This window comes from Camelus bactrianus, chromosome 6 (genome assembly GCF_048773025.1).
Source record: "Camelus bactrianus isolate YW-2024 breed Bactrian camel chromosome 6, ASM4877302v1, whole genome shotgun sequence".
NCBI classification, from domain to species: Eukaryota; Metazoa; Chordata; class Mammalia; order Artiodactyla; family Camelidae; genus Camelus; species Camelus bactrianus.
In genome coordinates, this window is record NC_133544.1 from 3,068,180 (window position 1) to 3,092,220 (window position 24,041).

General features: G+C 42.3%; 1 protein-coding gene across 9 annotated transcripts in view; it reads left to right on the forward strand.

The window, feature by feature from the left end:
- Positions 1 to 4,746: 4,746 nt before the first annotated feature.
- MOK (MOK protein kinase) overlaps positions 4,747 to 24,041 on the forward strand; it is a 44,771-nt gene continuing 25,476 nt past the window's right edge. For 2 of the 9 annotated variants that reach the window (XM_074365012.1, XM_045505767.2), the window contains exons 1-2: positions 5,082 to 5,180; positions 22,928 to 23,042. In XM_074365012.1, the coding sequence (XP_074221113.1) occupies positions 5,135 to 5,180; positions 22,928 to 23,042 (161 nt within the window). In that variant the 5' untranslated portion in view covers positions 5,082 to 5,134. Of the gene's footprint in view, positions 4,985 to 5,063; positions 5,181 to 5,424; positions 5,510 to 6,146; positions 6,248 to 22,927; positions 23,043 to 24,041 lie in introns of those variants that run through there. The other 7 variants (XM_074365010.1, XM_074365011.1, XM_074365009.1 and 4 more) reach the window with 7 other exon arrangements.

The following is a 24,041-nucleotide window of genomic DNA, read 5'->3' on the forward strand; positions in this document are numbered from 1 at the left end:
CCTTGACGTTCCAGGCCTCTCTCTTTCGTCTGTCTCCTGGACAATTTCCTTGACTTTCCTCCTACCTTCTTTGTACATTCTAAAATTTGACTAGGGGCCCTGGTGTGTACAGACAAAGAGCGAAACACTTTCAATATTGAAGTGGAAATCTTGCTAGTCGAGTCTGGAAAAAAAAAAAAGAGGGGAGAAAAAAACAGAAATGAAATGCTTCATTGTACAATACGTGCTATGTCAAAGCTGTTACACAACACAAAGGAAAAACAGACAAACAGAAGGGTTTTTCAGATGCTGCGCCTCGTTTACTACAACAGAGCTGTTGGTTCCAGAGGCTTAAAAAATGGACTTCCTTAGAGTGCGTACATTAATTGCAAAGCTTTTACAAAGTTCTCCTTTAGAGATAAGAGGCAGCCATAGAAGCACAGGGAGCTGAAGACTCGGTCGGAGGCCAGGGTGGCCACCAGTGAGTGGTGATCTTGGCAAAGCCCTTCCCCTCTCTGGGTCCCCAACAACAGGCCACATGGCTTCTACAACCTGTGAATCTGCCTGTTTAATTCCTCCCTATTAAAGGTTAATGTTTCTTCTAGGTGCTCAATATTCATTGATAATCAGGTTACCCCTTGTCATAGAGGAGTGACAGGGCAGTTGATGATGTTTGTTTGTTTTTTTTTTTTAATGGAGGTACAGAGCGCTGAACCTAGGACCCTATGTATGCTAAGCATGCGCTCTACCACTGAGCTAGCCTCCACCCTCCAATGATGGTTTTTGATTGGTCAACAACATTTATGAACGAACATCTACTCTGTGCCAGGCCTATGTTAGACTATAGGCAAAAATCAAACAGTATTGTACAGTTCACCATGGACATCGCACTGAATCTTCATCACCATTTGGAGAGGATATGTTTATTCCCATTCTACAGGAATGAGGAAACAGGGGTCCTGTAACCTGGTTGGGCTCACCCAGTATGATCCTCTCTCCTCTGCCACTTCAAGAAATTTTCATCCTCCTTGTAGGAAAACCTCTCTTACACTTGAAAAAAAAAAAAAAGCTACTGTTCCAAGTGCCATTTTGTCAGAGAAGTGCATGGACTTCTCTCTGGTCTGAGGTTTACCTGTTTCTGCAGCCACATTAGACCTTGTTTTCAATGCTCGGTTAACCACCATTCTGCATGCTAATTTGATTGGCTAATGTTCTTGCTCTTCCTTCTCTCATATTTCTGCTCAAGCTTTGTTTCCTCTGATACGCTTATTATTTTCTAAAAAAAATCTAATTTCTAATATCTGTAGGTAGATGGAGATTTGCATGTTGCCACCTTACCAAGGTTAGTGTGTCTGAAATTTCTCTCCTTCCTAATTTTTCTTTCTACCTTCTGACCATTTCCTGGTTTGAACATTACTTAAGATGCTCAGCAGAAGGAAACAGACTGTCTGCTTAACATAGCCCAGTGGCTGAATCTCCTGACACTGGAAATTAGGGAAGAGCTAATGCTAGTACACCGGGTGCACTGTCTGAGGAACAGTTTTAGAATGAGTCAAAAGGCTCCAGGGGCTATAATTAGGCCGTGTTCATGCAGAGTTTTAAAAGCGGAGCTCCTAGGATACAGGCTGGTTCCATTTCACAAGCATCTCTTGAGCAGATAAATTACATGCCTGGTTGCTAGCACTGTGCATGCTGGGAGGGGTGAGAGGTGAGGGGTGGGGCCCTCCCTGGAAGAGCTCACAGTGTAGTTTCTTTTCTTTTTCTTTTTCTTTTAAAATTGAAGTATAGTCAGTTTACAAAGAGTCAATTATTTCTGGTGTACGAGATAATGTTTCAGTCATACATACACATACATATATTTGTTTTCATATTCTTTCTCACTATAGGTTACTACAAGATATTGAATATAATTATTTGTGCTGTACAGAAGAAACTTGTTGTTTACCTATTTTATATATAGTAGTTTGGATCTGCTAATCCCAAACTCCCAATTTATTCCTTCCCACCTCTTTCCCCACCTGGTAACCATAAATTTGTTTACTATGTTTGTGAGTCTGTTTCTGTTTCATAGATAAGTTCATTAGTGTCTTCTTTCTTTTTTTATATTCCACGTATGAATGATATTTTCCTTTCTCTTTCTGGCTTACTTCACTTAGAATGACGATCTCCAAGTCAATCCATGTTGCTACAAGTGGCATTATTTTATTCTTTTTCATGGCAGAGTGGTATTCCATTGTATAAATATACCACAACTTCTTTATCCAGTCATCTGTCTACAGACATTTAGATTGCTTCCATGTCTTGGCTACTGGATATAGTCCTGCTACGAACATTGGGGTGCATGTATCTTTTTGAATTAGAGTTCCCTCTGGATATATGCCCAGGGGTGGGATTGCCAGGATCATATGATAAGTCTATTTTTAGTTTGGTTTTATTGCATTGTTTTGCAATTTCTCCTATGGGCACAATGAACAGATAGGAAATGATGTATATTCAGGGCTGGTCACTGTAGCAGTGTTTGAAAGATCAGACCATTAGAAACAACCTAGATGTCCATCAGTAGGGGGCCAGCGAAATATGGGTTGGTGCAACCATGAAATAGAATAGCCATTAAATCTAAAGAAGCTCTTTGTATATCAGTGCAGGGAAATCTCCAAGTTAAAGTGTTAAGTAAAAAATACAAAATACAGAGCAGAGTCTATACTATGGCACCATCTGTATAAGGAGAAGGAGAAAAAGAATAAAAGACCGCTTATAACATGGGTTGCCTAACCTATGGGGAGAGGAACTGGGGGCAGAGGGGTGTGAGTGAGGATTTCAGCTCTGTTCTATTTTTATTATTTTTGAATCTTGAATCTTGTGAATGCATTATCTATTTAAAAAATATCCCTATATATATATCTACACACACATACATACATATATATGGTGCTCCCCTCACCTCTGTCTCTATATATAAGGTTATTTGAGGAAGAAAATAATCTAAACTAAACCCAGTTTGGGCACAAAGTGTGAAAGGAGGGGATGGCAGGAAGATGGGGTGGGTGAGGGGTTAGAGCCTGAAGATTTCAGGCGAAGGGAGAGTGTACATGGTGTGAGAAGTCTGGATTTATCCTGTGACTGACAGCTGTTTGTGGAGACCTGGTCCCCATGAAGCTGGAAGGAGGAGGCTCAGACCAGCGAGAAGTAAGGTGGGTAGAAAAAGGAGGAGGGATCCGTAGGAAACTGAGGGATCTGCCGAGAATGAGGGAGAAAGGGAGGGGGGAAGTGTTGGGGGTGGGGGGACTGGGAAGATGGTTTTGACCTTGGTTGACATGGGCTCAGAGGATGGTAGGTTGGGGTAAAAGATGTTAAGGCCAGCTTTGGAAGTGTCAAGGGCTCACCTGTAGGGGTGAGGCCTACGCTGGGCTTAGAGAGGAGAAAGTTTCCAGCAAGAGGAAGAGAGATGAATCATATCCTGGAGGGAGAGAAAGAGAGAGGGCTGGGAACCATAATGAAGTGAAAAATTTCATGTTGTTATGTTTCAATCTTTTCCCAGGTGGCTTCTTAATCTTAGTAGGTAATAGCCAGTGTCCATGCAAGAATGGGGAGAAGAGAATTCATATACAGATCTCTTGTATGCATTGGTACAGTGTTTTTGGAGGGTGATTTAATATCAGTCCACATTTAAATTATAGATTCCTTGTAACCTATTAATTCTTACAGAAATAGTCACTTGTGTGCTCAAAGCACACAACGATATTTTCTGAAGTATTTGACATAGCAAAAATGGGAAATATTAATAGGGAAATGGTTTTTAAAAGTGAGAGTAAATTCATCCTATGGAATACTATGCAGCAGAGAACAACAGCTCTATATGTGCTCATATTAAAAGATGACTACGATTTAGCAAGCGAAAAAAGCAAGTTATAGGAGAATAACTATGATTTTCAATTATGGGGGAAATCTGTCCAAATTCATACCCAGAAATTCTGAACATTCGCCACCCAACTGTTGCCAGTGGGCAACTCTGGGGAGGATGAGGAGTGAGAAGGATGAACGTGCTTTGAAGGGATTACTTCAATTTCACTCTGTATACTTCTGTACTTTTTTTTTAAACAACAGATATTTTACTTTTTAAATTTCAAACATTAATGGGGAAGAAAAAACAGGGATACCGAATCTTATGAAGTAGTTGTGGGGATGAAATAAGCTTCATAAAATTCCCTACCAATGTACAGAGGTCGTTATTTTTATTGCATAGTCAGTTCCTTGGGGACTAGGCTGCTGTCTTGCTCAGTTATCATATTTGCACGTATCATATTTTCATATGTTCATTCTTTCAACTTTCTGGTAGAATATAAGTTTCAAGAAGTCAGCGACCTTGTCCACACTGTTTTCCTTTAATCCCCAAGGGCCGCAGGAGCGCTTGGCGCTCAATAAACGTCTGTTTAATTAAAAAGAAAAACTTAAAAATGTACCGCTATGCACCAGACTAGTTAGTGGATGTTCAGCTGTAGAATAAGACTGCAAAGAACAGGTGTCCATTGACAATTATTTAGTGTGTCCCCAGTCCAGGTAAAGCTCAAGGCTGTCGTCCGGACATTAGGTCCCAACTCGCTAAATTCTCAGGGCGGCTGGGAACAGCGATTCCGGCAAAGGACTCCTCTCGAAGGCTGGGAATTTCGTACTTAAAGCGGCGAGGGGGGTTGCTTAGCAACTGGACGGCGGAGGCGGGCCGCAGTACGCACGCGTATGAGTAGGGCCGACGCACGAGGGCCGGTCGTTTCGCGCACGCGCGGGCGGCGGTTTCGGGGCGCTTAGGGCCTGACGGTTGCTAGGGTGACAAGGATACAACATGGCGGCCGGATCCTAACGCTCTCTTCATCGAGGGACCACCGCGGAGGTCCTACTTTGGGACCCTGCCTCGGAGGAGTGAAAGCCAGAGGGCCACCCTTTCTGTCCCTTTATTCTCTATCCGGCATCGGCAGAGGGCTGTCGCCGACTCCCGCATCCAGGATGAAGAGTTGAGTGGGGGCGGGGAGGGGCGGGCGGCGCGGGCGGGTCGGCCCTCGGCGGGCGTGGGAGGCGCCGAGAGGGGGGAACCCCGGACCTCCTGCGCGGTCCGGAGCCGCGCCCCCGAACACACCGAGGGGCCGCGGCGGCTCTGCGGGCAATGGGGACCTCACAGCGCCGACCCGAGCCCCGCGAGGCTTATTTTGGTGCGAGGTTATGTTAGAGTTTTGAGAGTTGAGTGAAAAAAAATGTTTTTTTGAATGCTGTCTTGAACCTGAGATTCTTTTCTTGAACATTCGGCAGTAATTGTAATGAGCGGTTACCGTGTGGCTTCCTGCCTTTTAATGACATAGGTTTAGTAAACAGTTGAGAAGAAAGCTGGCTGTGTATTTTATTTTATTATTATTTTTCGGATCAGACAGTAGTGTTTTTATCGGAACTCTCTTATAGGAATTTTGAAACAACCTTTTAGTGAAATGAAAGAGTGTTACTGGAAAGTTGGGAAATGAAATAGTCATCCTTGAAAATGTAACGGGTAAGAACATTTACCTGTGCTTCCATTTGTGGATTATGGGCAATACAAGTGCAACCAAGTAGAATGGGCTTTTTTTTTGTTTTGTTTTACATTACTGTAGAGATATAATTGTCAGTTATGCTTGTGAGCCAGAGATGCAGAAAAATTCCAACGTCTTTTGCTGTGAAAAGATTAAATTATGTTAGGTGTAGTTGTAATGTTAAATTTGCATTGTATTGCTAATTGTCAATTGGTAAGTTATATATGGCATAAAGTGTGTAATAGAGATGTTTAAAACAATTAATTCATCTCATCCTTTACAAGGCCTTCCTATTTGTTAGATGTTGTTCACATGTTTAGCTTTTTCATTAATGCACCCAAAGCGGTAGTTAGAATACAAGGTCTACAAACGGCTTTACGCTTCTACTCATTGTGTGAATTTATGTACACATTTTTGTTTTACTGTATTCTTTTTTCCTTCCCAGTTATTTATTTTGAAAAATTTCAAATTTACAGAAAAGTTACGAGAAGAGTGCCCTGAATGTCTGTAAACCTCTCCTCCAGGGCACCATTCTGCCTTGTCTGTGTGCTTCCTCAGTTGTGCTCTGGTATTTTCTCTTTCTCTAAATTATGTGTTTATTTTTGCTGAGCCTTTTAGGAGTCAACTGTAGACATCATTACATTTCACCACTAATAATTCGGCAGGTGTCTGCTAAGAACAAGAACATTCTCCTACATAATCACAGCACGAATAACATGGTACGATACTGTTATGTAATATGCAGTCTGTATGTCACAATTTCCCAGTTATCCCAATAATATCCATTACAGGTGCTTTTTATTTTTTCCAGAATCCCAGTCAAAAATCACAAATTGCATTTTTTCTCTAATTTTCTTGTTTAGTATGATTGCTATTTCCATGTATCAGAACCTGACTATGACATGTAATAACCATTTACAGTTGGAGCTTGTGAGAGAGGTCAGCTCTGTCGTCTGGTGCTGATGGAAAGGGGTGGGGGTGGAGGGTCTTCGGCTATTTATGACTTGGAGGTTTGGGGGAGAAAATTCCATACAGATTCTGTTCCTTAAAGGAAATCTTAGAACACATCATGATTTTGACATACCGAATGGTTTTTGAGGGGATAGATAAGTGTTTTGCAGTAAGAAAATGGCAGAAAATAGAAGCTAAAATTAATCTGTCAGTCGCTAGATAGCAACTGATTCAAGTTCGAAACCCCAAAGAATCAGCTCGGCCACTGTTAGGTTCGCAAACTGCATTTTGTTGTAATATCTCTTTGGTCTCCTTTAATCTGACAGTGTCTTGCCTTTCATGTCTTTGATGATGACATTTTTTGAGAACGCAGGCCACGTGTTTTGTCTGTTTCCTCATCAATAGCTTTAGCTTAAATATTTTTGTCAGGGACACGTCATAGGTGAAATTGTGTCCTTGTCAGTGTGTCCCATCTAGAGTGCCCAAGGTCAGCATGGCGCAGTTCTGTTGAAGCTTGGTTTGATCATTTGATCATTCCATTTGGTCACCTTGGCCTCTTACACCCTTCATGCCCCTCTTCCTAGAGTCAACCACTCGTAACAATTTCTTTTGTGTCTGTATATATATGTGTATGTATATATGCAGAAATAAACGTGTATCTATCCCCCTTTCTAAAAACACTAATCTTAGCATCTATATATATGCATCTATGCACATTGTTATATGTTAGCATTTGCATTTTATGATTTATATGCTTTAAACTTCTAGGTTTTTAAAGACTATATCAAGTATTGTTTAATATGTTCTTTTAGATGGCCATTTTGGTGGTTTTAATCACTTGGTTTAACGGTACATCTTTATTCTCCTTTCCTTTACCTTAAAATCCAGTCAGAGAACTGGTGTAACCGATGGTCCTTCAGATTTGTCCTGATCATTAATTAAATGCTTAACAAATAGTTAACAGTGGAGAGAATATTCCAGAACAGGAAGTCACAGAGGATCATTTCAAAGTTAAATGAGATAATCTTTGTAAAGCTTTTACCATAGTGTCTGGTAAGTGGTAAAATGTGACTGAGTTAGTATTTGCTATCCCAGTGGATGGAAGGCAGGGATGGAAAAGAGAAAGAATGACAAATAACAGTCAGATATTTGAAAAAATGTACCCTTACCTAACCTAGTGGGAGTACTGATTTTTTTCCTGCCTGAACTTTTTAGTGGCTTACTCAAAACATACCTATAAAAAGAGAAAAAACTACAGGTTGTGGAGATAGTAACAGTTTGCTATTATATCACAGAATTTTAAAAATTATCTGTTGTAATTGCAGTGAGGTTTAAGCTTTCTGTCCCACATAAATGCCAGTATTTTTATAGAATGAAAGTTGTGAATTACCTCAGATAACCTTGCTCCGTGCTCTCCTTCCTCGTGTGCACATCAACTTCTTCTTTTATAAATAGATGCATCAACTAGCAACTTTTTCTTTTTAAATAAAATCAGGTAAAAGTAGTGTAGGCTTGTGATAAATTCAAACCATGAAAGGTGAAATTAGCCTCAGGATCCTTCCCTACGTGGCAGAGTCAGTCCTGGTTAACATTTCCTTAGATGTATTTCCATAAATTTTCTGGGCATATTGTGTGTGTGTGAATATGTATTTGTTCTAAAACTAGATATGATTATATTAACTGTGTTGTACTATAACTTGTTAGGGTGATGCTTCAGTGAGGATGTTTGAACGTAGATCTTTGAGTAGTGCTTCATGTTTATCAATGGCATACATTCCTAGCAGTGGACTTAAATGGGTTAAAGGGTGCAATCGAAATTTAGAAATTTTATAAGTATTTTTTTGAAGTGCAATTGACCCACAACACTGTGTTAGTTCCAGGTGCACAGCATAGTGATTCAGTATTTCTATACATTAAAAAAATGATCAGCATTTTTTATGAGTTTATAAATAATTTTATATCCTTTTGTGTTTTCATGTTTGGTAATTCAGGTCACAGTTTTCCTCACTACACCAAGTACTTAATTCCGTACAGCCATTTTTACTGAAGGTTCCTGACTTTGTTTTAGTAATTTGGTTTGAATTACATGATCTGTCAACGAGAGTGGAATTTAGAAGCTGAATCCTCTTCCTTTAAACTCTAATCGAGAGTTGTATTCAGTAGTTAACCCCCTCTTATTCTTTTCACCCCTCTGCTGGTGAAGCCCCCTAGTTCTTGATGCTTATCACCTACCTTGATTAAGACCTTTAGAAGCAGTGCTTGAGTACAAATGTTTGGATTTGGGTGTGACGAGTTTTGAATTTCACAAAAAGTGAATTTGATCTCCACTGTCGCATGTTAATAATTTTATTTATTTATTTTTGTGGGGAGAGGGAAGTAATTAGGTTTATTTACTTATTTATTTTTTTTTTTAAGAGGAGGTACTGGGTCCACTGTCACACTTTAAAGATGGCTTAAATTCCACTGAAACAAGCCTTGGTTTGGTAAAAGTGAATAGAACCTTAATGAATGTGAACAGACTTACTTGTCCTCCTGTCTACCCTTTTCATACATATGTTCTTAAACTTTTCTCTGTCCTTGAGTCTGGGTGGTTTTTGGGTTTGTTTGTTTTTGAGTGGCTGCTTCCTCTGTTCCCAGCAATGTGGGGCTGGATTTTTTTTTTTTTTCACTAGCATAGCTTTGTGTTGTTCTCTGTGATCCTCTTGTTTCTCATCTAATTAGGGTCTGTGAAGATATGGCAGATCCTATTGGAGAGAATAGGAAGACACCTTCCCTAAGCGTTTTCCCTGGGATGCTTCTCTTTTTCTCTTAGCTGTCTTTCATCCTGGTTTTATACCCAGACCTTCTGTCTGTTGGACGAGCCACAGAGGAAGAAGCAACTCTATCTACCGCAGCCGCATCTGGGGCTGTGGATCCCACCATTGCTTGCTGGTCATGTGACCTGGAGCCAGCCTAGTGTGTTGGCGCACACTTGGAGTTTGTAACCACTTTAAAATTCAGAGTTGATTGTTTTTAAGTGAGTCTGCTTAACTTATCTGTGATGAAACAAAAATTGGAATTTGTTGTGTAAAATTCATCCCTCCTCTCTTCTCAGATCTGAATTCTCAGTCCACCACCCGCCTTTCAGTGACTGGGCTTCTTCCCTGCTGGGAACGTCACGTCTGTCTCCCTTTAAACCGCTCTTGTAGTGTTAAGAGAGTTGATTTTAAACTCGTTGATTTTAAAGCATATTGTTTTTAATGGCTCCATAATATTTCAGCTTGTGGCTATTCCATAATTGATAGATCATTTTCTTGACATTGAATATTTAAGTTTTTAGCATCCTTGCTGTTGTAGGACTGTGACGAACATCTTTGTCTCTAACTGTTGTTTGTGTCTGATGATATCCTTGGGATAGAAACCAAAGGATGTGGACTCTTTCTAACATGTTTTTTCCTACTTGAACAAGTAATTCTTGTTTATTGTAGAATATTCATACAATACAGAAATGATAGGCGGAAAATGAGAGTCTGTGACACTCCCCTTTCCCCGCGAGGTGCACCTCCACAGGGGAGGTGATGTCTTCAGTGGTCTTGTGCTACGTTGAAAATGTTGGTTTCGCAGTTAGTTGTGCTGTGTCATGTGGCCACCACCTCACCACAGTCTTGTTCCTGTGTTGAACACACATGTTGCAAACTTCTGCCAATTTGATAGATGGAAGAGTCTCATTTTTTTAAAAAAGCAATTATTTTAAACTACGTATTCCTTTGAATACTAGGAGTTTTTCTTACTGGCCATTTTTATCTCCTGAGTAAATCATCTTGTGCCCTTTTGTCCATTTTGTCTTTGAGAGATATTAGTATTTCACTTACTTATTTGTAAATGGTTTTTATAATTAAATATATTAGCTATTTTCATATTGGTTGCAAACATTTTCTGAGATTGTAGTTTGCCTTTACATTTTGTTTGTGAAGCTTTTGCTATAAACACCTTAAAATGTGTGGCTGGGCTCACTTCTGGGTCTTCCTTCTTTGTGGCTTCACTGAACTTTGTTAAAAGGTCATCTCCATCTGATTGGCTGGTAAATATATGAGTGCATTTTCTTTTAGTTTGATTTTTACATTCAGCTTTTTAACCACTATTTACCAATATTTAAGTGTATTGTGGAATAAGGATCTAATTTGGATTTTTTAATGTGAAATCTCCCAGTTTTATCAGCTTTGTTGAGGTATAATTTGCACACAGTAAGATTCACGTATTTTAAGAGTACAGTCTGTTGAGTTTTGGCAAATATTGGCAGTAGTGTCTTCACCTCCACCATCAAGATACAGAACCTCTTGCGGGGGAGGGTATATAGCTCAGTGGTAGAGTGCGTGCTTAACATGCATGAGGTCCCGGGTTCAATCCCCAGCATCTCCATTAAAAATAAATAAATAAATAAATAACCCTAATTACCTCCCTGCAAAAGAACCTTTCTGTCATTCCCCAAAAATTCTCTTGGGCCCCTTTGCAATCACTCCCCTCCCCTTACCCCTGGCTTCAGGGATCATTGATTTGCTTTCCATTGCTAAAGTGTTGCCTTTTCTAGAATTTTATATAAATGAAATGTAGTAAATGTGTATATAAATGTATGTGGGTTTTTTGAATCTGGCTTCTTCCATGAAGCATGTTTTTGAGCTTCCCGCATGCGGTGCCATGTCAGTGGTTTGGTCCTCTTTATCACTGAGTGGAATTCCAGCCTATGCATATGCTGCAATTTGTTTATTCACTTACCAGTTAGTGAACATTCAGGTGTTTCCAGTTTTTGGCTATTGTGAATAATGCTGCTGTGATCCTTCGTGTACAAGTCTTTGTGTGAACATGTGTTTTCATTTCTCTGGGGTAGATGCCTAGGAGTGGAATTGCTGGATTGGGTTGGAAGTGTATATTTACCTTTGCAAGAAGCTTCCTCACTGCTTTCTCAAGTGGCTATACCATTTTTCAATCCATTATCCACGTATGAGAGATCCTTTCACTCCACATCTTCACCAACAGTTGGTATTTTCAGTCTTTTAAATTTTTGACATTCTAGTGGATGTGTTTTAACCGGAGTTTTAAGAACCAGTTGTTCCCACTTTGTTTGTTAAGCGACTGTCTACTGTTATAAAAGGCCCGCTGTTACCGCTCAGTGTAGACATTGTCAGGGAGTGTTGAGTGACTAGATTGCCTGATGGACTGACTGTGTCACAAGGTTTGAAAGTTACAGATAAGGAAAGACCAAGCATGGCTGTGGTGGTTGTCATGAAGGTTGCACCAGTCACAGCTGGAGTCTGTGCTTTCACTGTCCCTCACACTGCAGACCGTGTCCCTCCACTACTGGCAGGGGGGTTCCCAAATCCTGCCTTTCTCATGGACCGTGTCAGCTGAACTGGTTATTTTGGAAAGTGTCAGTTACTGTGGGCACTGCCCTTGGAAGTACATTTGTGGGGCTTCGTCTGCATCTCCTCGGCAGTGTCCTGCTCGTGGGAGACAGCCCTGGCTGTGTGGTTGGGACGTGACTTCTGGAGGCAGATTCCCTGTGTTGAAAGCCCTGCCCTCGTGCTCACTGACGTGACCTTGGCCGGCTGCTTAACCTCCCAGTGCCTCATTTGTAAGATAGGCTAACAGGTCCTTGTTGCGTGGGGTTATTCAGGTCATGAAGTGAAAAGTGGAGCCTCACACCTAGAGTTTAACAAATGTCGTTCTCCAGTAAAAGGAACCAGGGCTCCTTGGAGAAGTGACTGATCCTAGGACTGAAACAGGAAATACACAAGATTTTGTAGTGCCAGAAAGTGGAGACTACTCCAGCCAACCAGCCAGCACACCCCTTGTTGATGGGGGCATGTCTAAGGGACACAGGGGCCAACTGAAAGTTCTCCAAAGGCCAGAGCCTGAACCATTTGAAGCGACACGATGAAGTAGTACTGGCTTATCACAGAGTATGGAACAGCCATCCCCGGGCGCACGCGGGTGCAGGTGACTGGGTAAGTAGATGGCGAGACGGACAGGCTTCCCTTGTAGAACAGTTCTGAGCATTTGTGTAGCTCCTCCGCCCTCAAAGAGGGGAACATTCTTGCTCATTCTTTAAGTGTGGAACATGACTTCTCCCAGAGCGGATGGTGTGGAAGAGGGGTCAAGAGAGAGTCACTGCAGTGGAGAAACCCGACGGACACTGCCTCAGCCTGAGGTGACAAGTCACATTGCTGGTGTGTGCGTCCTTGCCGTGATGCAATGGCACTTCAGCTCCCTACCCGCAGCCCATCTTTAATCAGGACAAATTCCAGTCGAGGGACATCTTACAACTCACGTGACCAGCATTCCTGAAAATTGTCAGTGTTACGAAACCAGGAAACTGGGAAACAGTCACAGCCAAGAGGAGCCAGAGGAGGCACAACAGCTGGATGTAATCTGGTGTCCACATGGGATCCTGAGTCAGAAAGAGGTGTTTGGTACAAACTAAGGCAATCTGAATAAAGGGTGGACTTTGGTTAATAGCCATGTATCAGATAGTTCACTAACTTGTATAATCTGGGACAAATGTATCATACTATTTAAGATGTTCATAATAGGGAAAACTGGGTGTAGCATATATGAGAATTCTCTATCCTGTCTTCACAATTTTTCTGCAAGTCTAAAACTCTTCTAAAATTTAAATTTATTTTAAAAAATGGTGCCAGACTTATGGTAAGTGCACAACAGTGTCAGCTGTGATCGTCCAGCTTGGCTTTGTTTTTATGTTTCCTGGGGCCTAGTCGGCCGAATTCACCTCGTGCATAATTTCTTGGCATGTAATTAGGAAAAACATATTCTAAAATACAGTTTAATTGGAGGACTATGAAACTTTTAGAAGGTAATTTTAGAAGGATTCCAGCCATTTTATCCTTCTTACCCTTTTAATCTCACTATTGTGTTTATAGGGATGGTCTGACCTGGGAAAGGAAGTTACCTAAGGGACAACAGCTCGCTCTCGCCCTCCGTCTTTCTCTCTCTCTCTCTCTCTCTCTCTCTCTCTCTCTCTCTCTCTCTCTCGTTGTGGTCGGAAATACCCCACATACAAAGACAAAGATGAATAAAAAAGGATTGGTTGCCAATTAGTCAACAGTAATAATTTCGTGATTCAGCTGTTAGTGAAGTTCCGTTCCCCCTGTAATACTAGATTATTGGACATGTGACCTGGTATTTCCTCTTTGAGTCATTTGTTGAGTATGTACAGGGCACGAAAGAGAACAGTTCGTGGACTTTGCCTTTAAGAGGCTTATGGCCTCATGGAGAGAAGGTGCACGTGGACCAGGAGCAGGTCTGGGACAGAGGACAGGGGCGTGTTCAGAAGGAGGAAAGACATCCTCTTTAAGGCCCCCCTACCAAGTTGGTCCTGGGAGACTAGAATCTAAGTACCATGTACTCCGTTTTATACTCTGTCTACTCCTTAATTTGGCCTTTAATATTATCTAAACACAAGCATGGCTCTCTCTCCTGGCCTCTCTTTTTAAGTAAAGGACCTAAAATTGGGGGCGTGGGGACACACTCTGAGTCCTCAAGGCCAGGGATTGTGCCTCATTGATCTTTGTCTGCCGTGCCTGGCACAGTGCCTGGTGCATAGCTGGTGCTAATAAATCTTTACTGACACCCACAGTGATGCAGTCAGACTACTGGGGATAGTTAATTCATTTAGACTGAAGAATAGTATGAATTGGGTTGAGGGGCAGGTCCCAAGGCCGCCCCTCGGTTGCTTGATTTGCTAGGATACCCAGGACTCAGGCTATATTTGTGACTTATACAGTGAGAGGGCACAGAGGAAAATTAGCAAAGGGAAAAGGGACATGGGACCAAGTCTAGGGGAAATGAGACAAGCTTCCAAGAGTTCTCTTCTGGGGGAGGTGGAGTCACACAGGACAGGCTTAATTCTTCCAGCAACACACTGTCACAGCACGTCTGAAACGTTTTCTATTAGGGAAGTTCGTCAGAGACCCAGTGCTGGGATATTTTTTGGGAGCTGGTGACAAAGGAACCCTCTTCCGGAACTTACCGAAATCCTGGGCGCCCACAAGGAAAGCAGGTTCAGCATAAGCCATGTTGCTTGCACGAACAGCTTGGGGACAGTGAGTCACGCTTACCATTTAGGGAATGGTGGGAACCCGCCCAAATCCAGGCTCCCAGACGGCAGCCGAAGGACAGCCTTGCCAGCAGACCTTTCTAAGGAGAGCTGTCTTAGGCCTGCCCTGTGAACTCTTCTGCACAATGAATAGACTGTGTCTCCTTTTAGGGAAATTTCCAGGCGTTCCAGTCTAGTTCATCCAAGAGAGGGGAAAGGTTCGGTGTTGTGTTGAGAGCAGCAGCTGTCCCTGGGCTGTGCCCCGAGTGGTGGGAGTGGGGTTCAGTGGGTCGGGGTTGGGGGTCTGCCTGAGGGCAGAAGGATTTATTACCCAGTAAAAAGGCCAGGCTGTTGAATTTTCCTACTAAGTTTCAAGTTGGGAGGCTCCTTATGAAATATGTCAAAATCGTTTTATAAGGTTACAAACTGGACAAATCAGTGGTAAGCCACAGGGCCTGTGCTTTGGTCAGTTTATTTTGAAGAAGTTTCTCGGGAGAGACACCCAAGAATCTGACTTGTCTGGTTCCCGGACTTACTGGGATGGTTACCGGTTCTAGAGAGGCTCTGGGATTTAGCTTAAGCTGTGGTTGTCAAGCAAGTTACAGCTTCTGGTTTTTGTCCCAAGGGTTCTGACACGTCTGTCCTGAAGACTCCACTGGGCTGACCCCTGCCTTACTTGCGCCAGCTTCTCTTAGAGGGCGAGTAGGGAGAGCCATAACACTGGCCAAAAGGCTTTGAAACCCTGCCTCGCGGGAGCTGGGTCAGTCGGTTGTTTATTCAGGGAAGACTTGGCTAAGAGGGTTCTGATAGCTCAGTTGGAAGGTCTTCCATTTGGGGGTCTGGAGCAGTCACAGGGTGTTACTGGTGTGCTTCAGAGACAGGCCTGGTTGTGCACCCCAGGCTCCTCCATGCCCTGGAGATGCCGCATGTTCAGGGAGAGGCGCAGAGGAATTCCTTAGTCAAACATGTTTCTCTTTATTTAACTGTGCATTTCCTTGCTCACGGAACCCTCTTTTTTGGACTGCCCATTAGTGTCTGAGGGGCACTAGTGTTCTGTGGGACTCAGTTTGGAAAATGCTAGTCTGGAGATTCAGCAGCCTCAGGCAGCTTTCCCTGCCACCCCTGTGCGGGTTGGCCCTCCGGGTCTGCTGGTCCACCCTCTCCCAACTCGTGACACAGTCCAGCCTCCAGGCTTGGCTTCTGTTGAGGTCTGGCCTGAAGACTTTTGGTGTACTGATTTCCTCATGTAGGAATGGAATGGTCTTAATAGTAAAATAATATTTCCTCGCCCCAAGCAGTCTTTGTTTTGGCTGTTGTTTTTTATGTTTCTTTGTCTCAGTGTCTTGTATTTTACCTCCAACTCTTGTAGGTTGCCAGGACCAAGCAATATTACTGTTGGGGCTGGCAGTCCTCCCCAGAGGGTTTTCGTTTGGGACAAAGAGGCCGTCTGGGAAATAGATGGAGACGTGTTTCAGGACCAAAAGAGGCTCTGAGCAAGCACGGCGGGGCAGCTAGTCTCCTGTGAGGGGCCTGTTGAGGAATGTGAGTGGCCCTTGAGCTTTGTTCTCATTCATGAGATTGTTTTAGTCGGCTTCAGGTGTGAGGGCCAGTAAGTGTCACCACGCTTCACAGTATGGCGCTGTGTTGTAACAGTCAGTTGAGGACGGGCTTAGAGCAGGAAGATCTGGCTCTCCTCGGAACCAGAACCACAGGGAAAGCGGCTCTGGGGCTCGGCGGACATGAGTGTACTGACATTCACACGGTTTCGCAGGCTGTTTGCCTTTCTCTGAATGCACTCTTTAGTGTATATCCCTTTTGTTCCTCATACTCTCTGCTTATTCCTAACTTTGGCTTACTTTTTTTCTTCTAATTTTTAATATTGGAGTATAGCATACAGACAGAAAACTGCACAAATTGTAAGTACGGGTTGTTTACTTTTCAGAAAGTGAACATGCCCACATAACCTGCTCCAAGATCGAGAAGCAGAGCATCCCCAGTATCCTGGAAGTCCCCTCGGCCCGTCCCAATCACGCCACCTCCAAGGGTGCCACTGTTCTCACTTCTGACACCTCAGATTTATTTGTCTGTTTCAGCAGCTTTACTGAGGTGTAATTTACCTACTATTAGGTTCCCTTGGTTAAAGTATGCAAATCAATGATTTTAGGTATTTATGCTGAGTGGTGCAACCATCATCATAATCTGTTAAAACACTTTCATCATCCCCCAGAGAAACCTGTGTCAATTAGCAGTAATTCCCCATTTCCCCCACACTCCACCAGCCCTAGGCAACCACTAATCCGCTCGTTCTGTCTGCGGATTTGCTTTTTCTGGACATTTCATATAAATGGCCTTTTGTGCTTGGCTTCTTTTACTTAGCATGATGTTTTCAAGGTTCAGCCACGTTGTAGCTTGTTTCTGTGGCTGAATAATTTTCCATTGTATGGATAGACCATGTTTTGTTTGTCCATTCATTAGTCGATGGCCATTTGGGTTGTTTCCACCTTTGGCTATTACAAATAACGCTTCTGTGAACATTTGTGTACACGTTATTGTTTGGACATATGTTTTCATTTTTTTCGAGTGTACACCTAGGAGAGGAGTTCTGGGTCACATGGGACTCTGTTTAATGTTTTGAAGAACTGCTAAACTGTTTTTCACTGTGGCTGCACCATTTTGCATTTCCACCAGCGACATATGAGAGTTCCCACTTACCCACATCCTTGCCAACACTTGTTATTATCTGTCTTTTTGAATCTAGCCATTCTAGTAGGTGTGAAGTGATACCTTATGTCTTTTTACTTTTAATTTTTTGTGATTTATTTTATTTCATGGATCACCATTTTCTTTAAAATGATATATAAAAATAAATATACTTAGTGTTTAATCTCATAATCTATTTTTCTTACAGGAATCATGAAGAAAATCTCTCTCATCCGTTAAACTGTTTTTAATTTCTTTAAAAAAATTATTATGTATATGAAGTATAATATAAAAAAAGCACAGGTGGACATAGAGTGAAAAGTGAGTCTCCCTTTTGTTTCCAGCCCCCAGCCATCTGGACTCCTTCCCTCAGTAACCACTGTTGGCACTTTCTTGTGTTCCTTCCAGTTCTTTCTGTGTGTAGATGAGCATAACTGTGAGTGTGTGTGTTTTTTACAGCTGCTATAACAAATTGTCACAAACTCAGTGGCTTAAAACAACACAACTTAAGTGCGTTTCTCTGGACTGGGATCCTTCTGCTGGCTGGGCTGGCTGCTTCTGGTGACTCCAGGGAAGGGTCTGCTTCCTGGTCTTTTCCAGCTTCTAGAGGCTCCTGCACTCCTTGACCTGTAGCCCCTTCCTCCCTCCTCAGCCCCAACGGTGTCACCTCTTCCAGTCTCTGTTTCCTCTGCCTCGTGTGAGTGCCTGTGACTGAGCACATGGCCCCTCCAGTGAACCAAGATCATCTCCTCCTTTTCAGGTCGGCTCTTCAGCACCCTTAGCGGTTACCTCCCTTCTGCCCTGCAGCCTGGCGCTCATGGGTTCCAGGGACTAGGACACGGACATTGTTCCGCCTGACACAGTGTGTGAACTTTTTGAAAGAAATGTTAACAGTTTACATGCTGCCCTTTAATGTATCCTTCTCATTTAATAATTTATCTTAAAAGGTGATTCCCTGTCAGAAGCTAAAGAGCTGCCTTATTCCTTTTTATCTGCCATATAGTACTCCTTTGTGTGGCTTTTTCAAAATTTATTTAACATTTTTAAGGTGTTTCTTGAGGTGCTAGAGTTTTAAATTTTTACGTAGTCAAATAAATCAGCCTTTTCTGAGTGACTTCTTACATTATTATGCTCAGGAAGTCTTTTTCCTTTAATGAAAAAAATTAATGAGTGTTTTCCTTAAATTTAAAAAAAAAATCAGTTACATTCGACGTTAAGTTCTTAGGGCTCCCACAGCAAGTTGCCACAAATCTGATGGCTTTAATAGAACAGAAATGGATTCTCTCCTAGTCCTGGAGGCCCACTGTCTGGGATCACGGTGTCAGCAGGCCTGCGCTCCTGAGGGCTCTGGGGGACTTTTCCTCGCCTCCTCCAGCTTCTGGGGGCACCTGGTGGTCCTGGGCTTGTGGTTACATCCCTCCCTCCAGCCCCTGCCTCTGTGTTCACATGGCCTCCTCGTCTGTGTCTGTGTGTGTATCTCTTTCTTTTATTGTGGTACAAAACATATAACGAGATCTACCCTCTCAATAAAATTTTAAATGTGCAGTATTGTCAGTTGTATGCACATCGCTGTACAGCAGATCTCTAGAACTTTTTTATCTTGCACAACTTAAACTCTGCCCGCTCAGTTCAGCTCCCTTTCCCCCTCCCTCCAGCCTGTGGCAGCCAACCACCACTCTGCTTGTTCCATGTGTCTCCCATAAGGACACTTGTTGGATTCCAGGCCCACACAGGTAACCAGGGTGTACTCATTTCACTCACCTTAACTTAATAACACCTGCAGAGACTGTGCTTCCAGGTAAGGTCACAGTCACAGGTTTGGGGGCTCAGGATGAGCTGGGCAATTGGCCCTTGGTCCCTCCTGTAAAGCAGTCCATGGCATGTGCAGGTGTCATCCGGGCCCATCTTGTCGCCCTGCGGGACGTCAGGGTATGGGGAACCAGCGCAGGTACTCTGATGCTCGCATGCCTTGTGGTACCATGAGTAATAAAGCCCCCTGTGAGCCCAGAGGCTGTGTCTTCTGCCAGCATCCAGGGGACAGTGGTGGCTGCTGTAGTAATTCACAAGTGGGGTAAAACCTCAAACATAAACATGCGTCCAGAGAAATTCTATGTAGCTTGAATTTTTGTAAGTAAAGTCGCTGAATGTTTATGAAAAGCTGACTTTTCATGTGAAATCCTGCAAATACAGATTCTCAAAGCTTATCATTCTGTTTGTTTTATAAATTATGATATCTGTGTCTCAGACAGTGGTGGCTGCTGTAGTAATTCACAAGTGGGGTAAAACCTCAGACAAACATAAACATGCGTCCAGAGAAATTCTATGTAGCTTGAATTTTTGTAAGTGAAGTTGCTGAATGTTTATGAAAAGCTGACTTTTCATGTGAAATCCTGCAAATACAGATTCTCAAAGCTTATCATTCTGTTTGTTTTATAAATTATGATATCTGTGTCTCAGGCACATTGGGACAGTGCTTACTGGATGCCGTAACGGATGAGCCCCGAGTCGTGGGCTTTGCACAAGACAGGTGCTTTTCCTGCTCCTGTAAGTGTCTTCCGCGGCTGCTCCTGGCTGGGAGTCCTTCCTGGTGGTTTTTGACCATGTTCATCTCACGGCTCCCAGGGTCTCCTGAAAGTCATTTCTGTTCTGGCGAGTCAGAAGGTGGCATGGACCTAGAGGATCACCTGGAGGAGGTTTTGGTTTTGCTGTTTTGGCTTCACTTTTTTATGGAAAATGTTAAGCATGCCAGAAGTAGAGAAAATAATGGAGTGAATGTTCATGTGTATCTATCACCGAGTTTCAACAGTGATCAACATTTTGCCATTTCACCCCTACCGCCTTTTTCCCCTGGAGTCTTTATTTTCTATTGTTGCTTTTAAATAAAATAGTAATGTCACTACAGAATATATCTAATGTGGATAGTGAGAGACCTGTAACCTTATCCCTCAGAGAGAGCCACTGATTGTGCTCTGTGTGTGTGTTGTCTTTAAGGACTCTATTTGTAAGGGTCTGTCTATCTGTGTCCTCCTTCCAGATGTATTCAGTATATTCCGTTATATGGATAGACCATATGTAATTTATCCAGTTCCCTGTTTGGGAACTGGATTTTTTTCCCCTATTAAGGAATGTTGCACTAACATCCTCATATATATACTTGAGCAAGTGTTTTTTGCAGGATAAGTTCTAGAATTGGAATTGCTGGGTCAAAAAGGCATACACATCTTCAATATTTAATAGATACAGTCAAATTGCCCTCCAAAATGATTATAAAAGCAGAATTATATGGGAACGTATAGGAGTATTTTAAAGCAAATCTGAACATCATATCATTCACCTGGAAATACTTAAGTATTTCTTGCTAACAGATAAGGACCTTTAAATTTTTTAAACATATCATTTCTAAAAAATATTATTACTTCTAAAAAAGATTGTGCCTTTTTACTGTTGGCTTGTCCAAATCAGAATTCATACAGGTATTAAAAATGCCCTCTTTATAAAAGAGGTGTTGAAGGGGAGGCCCTCCTTGGGAGCGGTACAGCTTTTTAAAAAATTATTTTTGGAGGGGTACAGTTTTAAAAGCCTGCCCTGTGTTAATGTGGGTTTGGGACCCGAAGGTGGTGGGCTCTTTTCGGTCCAGGTTTGTTTAATAGGTTTCTGATCTATTTGTATCTGGTCAGTTCCACACTCAAAGTTCTTTTCTAAACAGAGTTCTCAGTCCTGTCTTGTTTCTCTTTGGCCTTGATCTCATCCTTCTGTCTCAGTCTAGGGGAGCTTCCTTGGGGCTCTTGGAGACAAGTCCCTGGGTAAGGTGGGGAGTGACAGCCTTCCTGTGATTTTGGGGCAAGGCCTTGTTTAACTGTCAGGCCTCACAGACTGCTTTCTGTCAAGATGTTTTTTGGTTTTATCCTCCTGTTATTTGGGCTGCAGAAGCTTTTACAAAACCCATGAGACTTTTGCTTTCTGGGCTTTACTCCTTCCTTCCTTTTCTGCTTGGGAAGTAGCAGTTCTCTCTTGAGCTGAGTTTTGTCTTGAAATACCTTGTTAAGGCAGTCAGTGGTGTTTAGCACACTCCATCATTCCGACCCTTCCCACCGCTTTCCCTGGGCCAGCAGGCTCAGTGGGCACTTGGTCTGCTAACGGCAGCAGTTACTGTCATCAGTCTTTCATCACCGGCAGTATTTTGTCACGATCTACCAGGCTCTCTGGCAGCCACCCCACTGGCTGCCACCTTGCTGCACTTTTCAGGTTTTTGTTGTCAGCAGCATCTCACTTCAAGGTACTCATTTCTGTATCTGTCAAGGTTCAGACAGGAAAACAGAAACTACTGTAGGCATTTCAAGCAGGAAGGGATTTGACATAGTGATTTAGAGGCTTCCAAAACCACGATCTGTGCTGGGGTGATGGTGGTGGTGGCTGCAAAGCCAGGGAAATCTGTCAGCTTTCAGAAAATCAGGAAACACAAGAATTCCAGGAACCTGCCGCAGATCAGCTGGGCCTTCTGTAGGGCCATGGAGGGTGATTTTCAGAAGAATGTTCCCCAGCAGCTGGTGCACTGTCACACTTGCCAAATGCCAAAGCCCTGGCTCCCTGCTCCTGTGACAGTGACTGACCCACCTCCTCATGTCTGCTTTCCAAATCTTGTAGGGGAGCTGAGCCTTTCTCCACTGGCCAGGATTCAGGTCGTGTGGTTCCCTGTTACATATGCCAATACACAATCCAGCTTCTCTTCAAATGAGGGAAATGCTCCCTTAAAAAACTAAAAATAGACTTACCCTATGATCCAGCAATCCCATGCCTGGGCATATATCAGAGGAAACTCTAATTTGAAAAGATATGTGCACCCCAGTGTTAACAGCAGCACTGTTTACAATAGCCAAGACATGGAAGCAACCTAAATTTCCATCAGCAGATGACTGGATAAAGAAGTTGTGGTATATTTATACAATGGAATACTACTCAGCCATAAAAAAGAATGAATTATAGCGACAGGGATGGACCTAAAGATTATCATACTAAATGAAGTAAGTCAGACAGAGAAAGACAAACATCATATGATGTCACTTATTTGTGGAATCTTAAAAAAAATGATACAAATGAACTTATTTACAAAACAGAAATCAACTCACAGACATAGAAAACAAACTTAAGGTTACCAGCTGGGAAGAGGGGGAGGGATAAATTGAGAGTTCATGATTTGCAGATACTAACTACTATATATAAAATAGATAAACAACAAGGTCCTACCATATAGCACAGGGAACTATATTCAATATCTTGTAGTAACCTATAATGAAAAGGAATCTATGTACAGATGTATAGCTGAATCACTATGCTGTACACCAGAAACTAGCACAACATTGTAAATCAATTAGACTTCAATTTTAAAAATGAGGGGAACACTGAACTTTAGAAAACATTGGTGAACAGTCCTCAAGATACTGCTTTTCAGGTTTTTGTTGTTGGCAGCACCTCACTTCAGGAACTCATTTCTGTATCTGTCAAGGTTCGGTCAGGAAAACAGAAACTACTGTGGGTATTTCAAGCAGGAATGGATTTGACATAGTGATTATCTTAGAGATAAAGAAGTCTGCTGTCTGGAAGTGAGTGTAAAACGAATGCATACATAAAATTTCATTTTTTTAATTGTTTTTACTTATAGACTATAAAGCAATCGGCAAGATAGGAGAGGGAACATTTTCTGAGGTGATGAAGATGCAGAGCCTGAGAGACGGAAACTGCTACGCATGTAAACAGATGAAACAGCACTTTGACAGGTAGGCAGTCACATGTTCCAGACTGGACACAGGTGCAGGTGAAGTCAGTAAGGGCAGCTTTATATTAATGGGAAAGTTGTATTCATGTAATAGTATGTAAGACACAATCAGATTCCTCTGGGCAGTGAGGGTTATGGGCTGATTTTTTGTTTATCATACTAGAGTTTTCTCATTTCCATATTTACTGTAATATCAGTGATTAATGATCACAAAAAATTTAAGTTGTGAAAGTATGCCTCAGTTTAAATAGTCTGTACGTTCCAAGGAGTTGTGTGTATGTTGGATTTTTATAAATGAAAACTTAGATCAAAGATTTTAGAGGTCCCTGTCGTTTAATTAGTTGTGAATCAGTTACTATATTGAAAAATGATTTCGCCTAGGATTAGAGAAATGTATTTCCTGGGAGTGACGGGTTGTCATTTGTGGAGAGGGGAGCTCTGGTTCTGGACTCGTTCTGTGGGGGCCACAGAGCAGTCTCTTAAAGTCCTTGAGTTCACACCTTCTTAACATGTATCGCATTAATGAGTCAAAAACCAGATATGGTTAGGAAACTCAGATTATTGAAGTAAATGATGGCTTTAGTGCAACTGTTAAACTTTTCAATAAAGACGTTTGGAATGCAGCTTTTTTTTTTTTAAATATCAAAAAATTGAAGTCTCAAAATATCTGTTACACATTTAAAAAAAACAGTAATTCCCCCACATTGATATAGAGCCTTCTGCAGTGTTTGGGGTATAGATCTTGATTTCAAACTCTTAGTATGAAAAATAATTTCTCAGATCGGAAAGGAGCGTACAACAGTTGTGTCAGAGTATGGAGAGCAGTGATTCCACCCTCGTGACATCCCTGCGGGGTAGTCGTAACCATCTCTGCTTTGCGCGGGAGGACAGGCGGTGAGAAGTGTGAAGTGACTTGACAGATGTCACTCCAAGTCACGAGGCAGGCAGAGCCAGACCAAAGCATGCGGTGTTTACCTACGGCTGCCCAGACTCTGAGTCT